This window comes from Panthera uncia, chromosome D2, assembly GCF_023721935.1.
Source record: "Panthera uncia isolate 11264 chromosome D2, Puncia_PCG_1.0, whole genome shotgun sequence".
In the NCBI taxonomy this organism is placed as follows: domain Eukaryota; kingdom Metazoa; phylum Chordata; class Mammalia; order Carnivora; family Felidae; genus Panthera; species Panthera uncia.
This window is the reverse complement of record NC_064818.1, coordinates 52,072,495-52,082,139: the sequence shown is the minus strand read 5'-3', so window position 1 is coordinate 52,082,139 and position 9,645 is coordinate 52,072,495. Positions and strand designations below refer to the sequence as shown.

Genomic DNA, 9,645 nt, shown 5'->3' with positions numbered 1-9,645 from the left:
AGGATTCATTATGATGATCATTCCCATGTACTCTCTACTTTCCAATTAACCTTCCAAGCTTTCCTAAATATTACATTCTCTCTTTAACTGCAGAGTATTGGCTGATGAAGTTCCAGATATAAAATGTTTGAATTCATGATGTTAGTATCATGGGGCAGCATTGATATTTAATACCATACTGATATACTAAAATTTAACAGTGATTTTTTTTTTTATTATTCAAGACACTATATTATACAAGACACTACAGAAGTCAATCAACCATGGATTCACAGGTCTTTACATTTAACATATAACATGAAGCATTATTACATATAATTCCATAAGGGGAAAACACTATAAAAATAAGTTTAATAAGATTACTGCATTTTAAAAAGTTGTTTTAAAAAAATATATGCCAAAGTCCTCTAAATATTTGGTGTAGAGAGGGTAAGGGAGGTATCTATTAGGATGAACCATAATGAACTCTGGTTTTTATAAGTTAAAAAGGTAAAATCTTGGCAATTTCATATGGTTCAACCTAATAAAATCCTGAGAAAATTGTATTTGGCATCACACTATAAATTCAAAAAGAATTTATAGAAAATCACATTTCTAGTGAGGGGGAAATACTTCAGGATGGAAATGTGCACACTGGTTTTGCCAAGATTTCTCTCTTGCGGCTTAAAGACCTGAAATCTCAGAAAGTTAAGAAAAACGTAGTGCAGTTTCACACACACACAAAAAAACCAAAACCAGAGGACAATTAAAATTACAGAATGATAGCTACAGTTGTGAATGCCACCAAAACAGAAAACTTTTGCCAAACCTGGTGATTAAAAACTTTTTAAACTTTACATATAAAAATTCTGGCATCAAAATGAAAAGGCACTCGTGTGTTAAAAGAATAATAACCATGTATAAAAGCCTTGGAAATAAGGCTAATTCATTTGTATTATTAACACCATTAAGTAGGCACCTTTTCCAAGTTTCAGCTTTGGCCTCCTAAATGGAATTAGGTTCCAAACAAATTACCGACATAATCTAATCATAGCAGCATTATTATCAATAAGTTTCTTAGCTTTTACACTGCTAAAAGAACATCTAAAGTTTCCTCCCCACCTATATCCCCTCAGTACCAAAAATACACTTTAAAAAATTACATTTATACCAGAGTCATAAAACATTTTGCAGTTTTTCTTCAACTAAAGACCTGATCTCCTACCATCACCACCCCAACAACAGCAAGTAAGAAACCAAACCAAAACCAAAACATAATTGAGAAAAAAGTAATTGCTAGACCACACTGGCTAACTCTTAGCTAATTAAAGACATAGCATATTCAAAAATGGTACTTTAATTATGAAATTTATTAAATATAATCAGTGAAGGAAATGCAGGCTTTCCAGGCGTGTGCGTGCGCGGTGTGTCCGCACTGAGGGATGGTACCCAGAGAAACCAAGAACGCACTTCTGCCACAGCCTCATTTGGAGCTCTGGCACCATTTCCGAATGGCCGCGCCGGTACTACTGGCTACAACGCACAGGGCCCCGCCCACCGTCCACCACGTGGGCATATCGTTAAAGAAAATAATCTGGAAGATGAAAGCAAAGACCACATCCATCGTCCTCATTATTGCCACTGGGCCTGCTTTTTCTATTTGGAGGGCTTTCGTGAGAAACACCTGACCCCCCAAACCAAACAGGCCGATGAGGATGAGAAACAGCCTGTCCAGCCCGCAGTATGGCAGACTCCACTCCCCTATGATGAAGAGGACGATGACGCTCTCTAGGAGGCCGAGTACGACATAATACCAAATGCTCAGAAAGTAGTCCACGGACTTCCCCATCTTTCTGATGATGACCATGGTCACGGCGGCAAAGATAGCGTGCGCCACTGCTGCGAACGTGCCCTTCAGGTGAACGGAGTAGCTCTCGTCCGTGCCCGCAGCGCTGGCTCCGAACAGAAACGGGGGCCTCACGATGAGGATCACGCCGGTGATCGTGAAGGCGGTGAAGAGGGCATCCCAGGGGCTGTACTTCTCCTTGAGAAATATCCAAGCAAATATGGACGTGAACACTGGCGAACTAAACGTGATGACGGTGGCGTCGGCCAGGGACGTCGCCTGGAAAGCGTAGTACAAAAGGATCATGGCGGTGGAGCCCAGGACTCCTCTGAGGAGGAGGAAAATGCGTTGACCTTTGGGGCCTATGAACCCGCTTCTGTAAATTCAAATGAAAGAGCGCACATTAAACCAAGGTGGTTTTTTTAAATTGCAGTTCTTAATTAGATGTTATTTTTACAGTCCTAACTGGCAAAAAATAAGGAAATAGTAAGTGAATTTTAAGGCCCACAACTGAATGTTATACGCCTTCAAAAAAATGGTTTCTACGTATAGCTAAAGCACGTAAGTGTTCACAGAATAAGCAAAATTGATAAAAGAGAACTCCATAAATAGTATAATTACAATTCAACAAATATAACTTTTCCCATGTCTATACATGCTTACAAAAAAGACAAAGGGAAATGTTCATAGTGGTTAAACCTTAATAGGTGGTCTCCTAGGTGATTTTTCCTTATTTTCCCCAAATTTTCTACAGTGACAATGTATGATTTTTATGATAAATACAATTTCAAGATTAAGCTGCCCTATATAAGAAAACTTGGTCATGGCTAGTATGCATTGCCAATCTTAACGAGTTTTTCTATAAAAGCTGAGGCAATGCTAAAGTGTAATTTAGCCACTGGATGTCAGACAACTTTTCATTATTCTCTGCAAGAAGAGTTAAGATACACTGAAAAAGAACAAGTAGCATTTGGATAAGTATAACAACTGATACTCAATTTTTTTTTTTTTAATTAATACTTACCAAGCAGAATGCTGGGTACATTTCAGGCTAGGCGCAGCTTGCTGACCTGTGCCAGCACTGAACATCTTTAGGGTAGCCTATAAGCCTGACATGAGGACCCACATTTCATTTAGAAATGAAACTGTGGTCACCTTTGACTCATACTTTGAGAAGCTAAGAGTCTTCCATGATAATGAAACATAAAATAGGTCAAAACAGATTGGTGCTAAGGATTTCAAAAATTCTTCTAGTGCCTTCCCCTGCCAATTGTTCTGTTGCAAAATGAGGAAGATAATTGTGTTAGCACCAGTTGCCACCCTTGAAAATTTCTGAACTCTTACCATCATTTCCTAAAATATTGTGACTTGCCCACACTTATACAGGAATTTCTGACAATATTAATCTTAGTAGCTTTTCACCATTTTTCACCAGATCTTCAGGATACGGGGTGAAACTATTCTAAATGAATCTGTACTATGTTATAGATACAAGGAGAATTTGGGGGCAAGTGACTGAAACTTTTAGTTTAGGGTTTAAGCATTTTTGCCCAAAGAGAGAAAGAGCCAGACAGCCACCAGGAACCAAACTGGCCTATCCTCCAATGGTTCTAAGTACACAGGGATGTGTAGAAGGCATAATTTTAATCTGGGAAAGGGTGGGGAGGGTGTTCTATATGGAAGGGGAAGACACGTTGGGTAGGGAGGGAACAGTAAGGATGGGGAAAAAAGACAGTTTTCATATACTGTTAGATTCTACACAAGTGCTCTGATCTATAATTAATTTTATTTGGCCCTTGCCACCAAGGTGCAGGGTAGAGGACAAAGATTATCATTCCCTACAGTTCATAGATGAGGACACTATAAACATGAAAGTATTTTAAAAGGTCTTGTTCAAGACTACCTTTTCTCTTTCCCACATCACCCTAGGGGCAAGACCCTGATATTATTACTTTAACATTCTGTCTGCCCTGGTAACAGAGCAGTCCATTCTACTGAAAGAAACTTGATATTAGGAGACACCACCACTTCCTCTCATTTACTTTTTTCTTCTAAATACTAGTTATGCAGAGGGAAAGAAGGGAGGGTGGTACAAGATGGAGGAATTGTACAAGGAAAGCTTTGTTCTCAAAATGAGGAGTGGAGAATAACTGAATCTACCCCCCCCCCCTTCCTGAGTATGTGGTTTGTGCTTATGAGAGCATCTTTTGTAGGTGAATCCTTATGACTTTTTATTAATCAGAGACAAACAATGTAGTAACTGGTAAATCTACGGGAGGGATAAAGCAGACACTGTAGAATAAATAATTTAAGCAGGTCAAAAGATTTACATACATTTGTTAATACCTTCCACTTCGCAGGTAAGAAATACTTACTTTCTGTATATTAAGCAAGGGATAACGACTAGCATTTGGAACACACATCGGAATGCACTAATTTCTACAGCATGGACGTCTTGCACTTTTTTAACAAATAAAGAGCCCACTGAGAAAAGGAAGGCAGATAATAATGTATAAAACAAGCCAAGTCCAGGACAGCGTGCTTTCTTCTTGGCTTCTGAAAAAGATTAAGTTCTGGTTAGTCCTTGCTTCCAAGTGTATGTTTTAATATTTTCACTTAGGAATTGAGAAAAATGGAACAGTGTTAATGGCTAACAGGCTACAAATACTGTCTCCTAAGCATATCCATTCTCTGGACCTGAACCATTTTCCCCACCAAGAATGAGGAATCACTGATGTAGGCAACAATTTAAACCCATAATTTTTAAATGCAGTTTTACCCTATAAAATGGATTTCCTTTGGCTTACTGAAGAATCATTACTCACTTATAAGTCAAAAAGAAGTAAAAAAGCTTGCCAAGACAGTGAGAGAAATCTTTAAGAAACGCTTGTCAAGATGGCTAGAGAAAAATGCTTCCAAGTGATATTTTATATCATCTCACTGGTGAACCTGGCTTTATGAAGAAAGTGTTTTTTTTCTAGACAACAGTTTACAGCTGTGTCCTATGGCTACTTGTTGATTATCTTACTTCTCCCAGTAGCCTGTGAACCCTTCCAGGCTGGGACCTCAGCTGTCTTGTTTGTGCCTGCCACATGCAAGACCCCGATTAAATATTTGCTAAATGAAAGTATATGAGAGAACTCCATAGAAAGATGCACAGTCTAACACCACTGGTAACAGCCTAATCTGGGAAAGCTGTTTTGTTATTTTGAACCATTAATCAAATCTTTTGCTTTTCATGGTTTTACAACTTCTCTCCCATTTAGAGCATAAACTCTTTGAGGACAGAGGGTAGGTCTACCCCTCTGACCTCAAAGTGTTTTAAAATAAAATTTTTGAAAAATTACAACTGCCATTTAATACCAACTTCTTGGCTTGATCTGAACCAAGAAACTTCTGCTTTCTCTAGGGCATCAAGTATTCAATCCATTAGTGACTATGAGCATTCAACTTTTGTTTAGCCACTTCTGTCTTAGTTACCGAACACAGGATTAAAATCTGTTTTCAATCTCATACTCACCCCAAACCCATCATTCAGAGGGGAGCAAAATGGGACAGGGTAAGCAGAGAACTCCCTAAAAGACAGGTGACACACTGAGGAACGTACTAGTATTTTTTTCTTTATTGAAACTAATACAAAACAAGAAGAGAATATGAAGGAAATGCTACTGGCCCTCATCGGTTAAGAACATAGCAAAATGGAAGGGTGTGTCGGTACTTGCAATTTCTAGTAAAACTAGGATTATCATTCCAATCTAGGAATTTATAATGTGTTACTTAGCTAGAGAACAGTTTTGCATAATAATGTTTTTAAAAAATGTCCTTCTCTGATAAATGCAAACACCCAGTAATACATTTCAATATCCTCATGTTAGCTGGATACCTTTGCCCACAAGTGACAGACACTTTGTGACTCAGGACCAAAGTATGATGGTGCACAATCTTTCCAGGGGCACTGTGCAGCCTGACCTTTGTAGTAAGAGATACCATTGTGATCAGAGGCCTTTACCTCTTCCTGTTCCAGGTGCACAGTCGAAGAGAATCATTTGGAGCTACCAGTCATCGTGTCACAGATTATGTATTGTAAGTACCAGAATCCTCCACATTCTGTTCAACACCTATGTGCCTCAGATACCACAGAAACAAACTGCACATACTTACTCAGCCCATGAGAAGGAAACTTTAGACGACTTCCAAGTTAAACACCACAAAATACATGTCTTGGCTGTGGTCAGCCTCAGTGTTCAGCTTCTGAAATTTCAGGGTTCAGGTCCAAATAAAATAGTTTTTCTTAAAAGAAACCCAACCCATGCATAGAACCAACACCCTCACACAGAACAGAACAGGAAGATCAAGGACAGAAAACATCTCCCCGGTCTGTATTTCAAGGATCTTCCCCAACCTAAACTTTTAAATTTTTCTCCAAAAAATTTTAACTTAACATGATATTTTAACTGTTTTATTTATTTATTTAATTTTAACTCTTTTAAAACTCAATTTTATACCCCTGGTTCTGATTATCTTGTCTCTTAAAACACTCACATATTTTCTTGCCTATAAACACCCTATGACCCATGATTGCTGACTGCAACAGGGCAGTTGTTACAAGGCCTGGCTGAACTTGATTATTTCTTATGAGGGTGAGGCTTGGTTCTACTCATGCAGACCTCTCTTACTGAATAATAATTTCCATTCTGCCAAGGGAGATGAACAAGAGAGTAGCATCATCCAAAGATGCATTTGCTTATGTACTGTGCTTCTATGATCATATTCCACTACAAGCATAGCTAAATAATTCAAATTAAGTGGCCACGGTGTAATTTCTTGAGTTAGAAGAAAACTGAAAAGTTGCTCCGTTTCTCTATCCTTTAAAGTGGTGATTCACAACCCTGGCTGGGAATCAGAATCAACTGAGTAATTTTTTAAACTTCAGTTCCCGAGCCCCACCCCAGACCCACTGCTACAGGATCTCTGTGACCGTAAAAGCCCTGCCAGCTAGAGAACCACTGCTACACTAGAGAACTCCCTCCAGGGGCATGTGAGGCACACATCTAAGACAGTTTCTTGCTTCAGGCTAAGATCCACACTGTCCCTCAAGAAAATAAATAGATATCTTAGGATAGCTGTATGCTGTCTGTGAAGGTTATCCAAGAATGTAGAAAAATGGGTAACAGTTTCACCCTGAACTTGAAAATGAGCTTTCTTGAGATAACCAGTTGGATCAAGCGGTTAAAGTGATACTGTCACAAAGTTCAATGACAACAAACAGTACAGTGGTTTAAAGTGTTTCTATGGCAGTCCTGTTTTCAGAATATTATCTGGTCACCTTACAATAACTATTACTAAGTCTCACTGTTAGCAATTTTCTTTGAAGTTAAAAGACGCCACAAGATTCTTAGGTGCAGTCGCTTATAATGTTTATCATTTTGCCATGTGCTGCCTGAGTGTACAGTATTCCTCTTTGGTTTACAAACAGCAGAAACATTTAAGAGTTTACAAGGACTGACTCAGCATTCCACCAAAATGACATTCAACCATAATAACTGATAAGGTGAGAAATTCACCTCTTTACAAGCTACACATCTGGTCTACACAGCTTGGAGTAGCCCCTTCTCTGGAGGCACCAGCCCATGCATAAATAATCAGAAGTCTGATCATTTTGGGGGCGCCTGGGTGGCTCAGTCGGTTGAGCATCCAGCTCTTGATTTCGGCTCAGGTCATGATCCCAGGGTCGTGGGATCAAGCCCCGTGTGTGGCTTTGCACTGAGCTTGGGGCCTGCTTGGGCTTCTTCCCCTCTCTCCTTCTCCCTCTGCCTCTCTCCCCTCTCTTCCCTGCGTGCTCTCTCTAAAATTATTTAAAAAAAAATTTTTTTTAATTAAAAAAAAAAAGAAGTCTGACCACTGTTAGCATTTAAGACAAAAATGGAGCAAGAATCATCTGGGTTTCATCTCTCTAAATTAGGGGAAAGTTCCTAATAGGGAGAAGGGGGAATGGGGTGGGGATAAGAGGCATAGAAATCAGGGTCACACTTAGAGGAGGCCACCCAGAGGATGAGATGGTGCAGGCTGTGTAACTTTGTCTTCAAGGGAGATCTACCTATTTCCTCTGTTTCCAGGAAAATGACCTAGGTGGGTGGTGGAGTTAAGGAGGAATGTGCTTAAAGTAGCACTGTGGTCAGTAGAAAAGGCCTAGCGTGGGACTCTGGCATGCTGGGATCCTTAACTTTGGTGCTGCAGGGACTTGTGCCATGTCTCACCCACACAGGCCAGATCTAGGGAAAAACAAAGCAACCCCCACCGCCAAGCCCTCACCTTCCAGGGCTTCACTTCCCTCATTTGTGGAAAGAAGAGGTTGAACAAGATCAAGGTGTTTTTACAAAGGGTCTCTGGCTTTGGACACAGGTCTGTGAACCTCTTAACAATGTATATAAGATTGTGCCTCTGCCTTGTTTAGGATTAGTTGCCAAGAAAGTCCTCCTATATTTTAGGTATACAATACAGTGGTTCAAATTTTTAAAAACGGAAAAAAAAGAATATATTACAAAATACTCATTATATTAACAATGGACATTTGGTTTAGTTCAGTGAGTCGTTATGAATAAAGATATTGTAAAAATTTACAACAACAAAAAAGTCCTCCTAACCCCAAAAGCTTAAGAACCTGTGGTCCCACTCAACTCTACCTTCCCAAGATTCTAAGACTCTGAGGCAAACATTTTCTAGACTCTATGCTTTTCAACTTCCTCTTCAGGGAACACGGCTTCCCACTGTGATCAGTGTTCACGGTTAGCTCTCCACCCCCAACCTCACCTGTCTGCGGGATGGCCTCTCTTACTGACCCCCCAGCCTCACTCGCCTGAGGGATGGCCTCTCTTACTGACCCCCCCCCCAACCTCACCAGCCTAAGGGATGGCCTCTCTGACTGACCCCCCAACCTCCAGCAGGGCTCACGGAACTGCAATCTGACTCCGCGGTAGTGCCCGCAACACTTTAATTACAGGAACAGTTTCAGAATCCCAAAAGGGTTCCAAACACAATCAGAAACTTTCCTAGTCTTCGCGCCCGCGGGGACGAAAAGGGCTTATGCTTTGCAGACCCCCAGGTGAGGGCTCGAGGGTTTTCCCCGAGCTCTGGGCAAGGTAGGGATGGGGGCGCGGTCCTCGCTGCGCCCCCGGCCCAGAGTTGCGGGGACCCTAGCCCATTGGCACCCGCACCCCCTCCACCCAACCCCAGAGGCGAAACCCGCGCCGGGTCTGCACCCCACACTCACCCTGCGACGCACCCGATCCGCACGGCGAGTTGCCGCACACCCAGCACCTGCAGGGGCCGGGCGTCCCCGCTGCCGCCGCCGGCTCCTCACTGGCGCCCTGCGGCGCGTCGTCCGTCAGCGGAAGCCCGGGCTCTGGCACCTCCGCCGCCCCGTCACTGTCCACGGGCCGCATCGCGCGGCCAGCGGTCTCCCCAGCGCCGCGGCGACTAGCGCGGGGACTAGCGGCTCCGCTGCCCGGCTCTTCCGGCCGGCAGCGGCGGCGGCGGGGCGCATGCGCGCGGGGCCCTCCTCCCCTTGCTGGGGACCGCGCTTGTCCTCCGCTGCCCTCTTACCTTCAGTTCCTGGAGCCTCCTGCGCAGGGGGAGGTCGGCCACCTCTCTGGGCTGCGGCGGTGCACACAGCTGGACCAAAGGCGTCCACCCCTCTGCTGCAGTCTAGCTAAACTGGCCAGCAGCTTGGAGTCATCCTTCCCCAGGCTCAGTGGACCCTTTTCTGTCGTTGCAGAGAGAGCGACGCCCAAGGGTCTTGTGGCCTTCTTTTGGGGCGGGTC

At 42.5% G+C, this 9,645-nt stretch overlaps 1 protein-coding gene across 1 annotated transcript; it reads right to left on the bottom strand.

Annotated features, from left to right (window-relative positions):
- Positions 1-230: 230 nt before the first annotated feature.
- On the bottom strand, positions 231-9,305 carry SLC35G1 (solute carrier family 35 member G1). The gene is made up of 3 exons (XM_049646441.1): positions 9,096-9,305; positions 4,201-4,381; positions 231-2,201 (listed from the first exon to the last, which is right to left on the bottom strand). Exons 1-3 carry the CDS (start codon positions 9,265-9,267, stop codon positions 1,463-1,465), a joined length of 1,092 nt encoding a protein of 363 aa, XP_049502398.1. The 5' UTR covers positions 9,268-9,305; the 3' UTR covers positions 231-1,462.
- Positions 9,306-9,645: the final 340 nt, after the last annotated feature.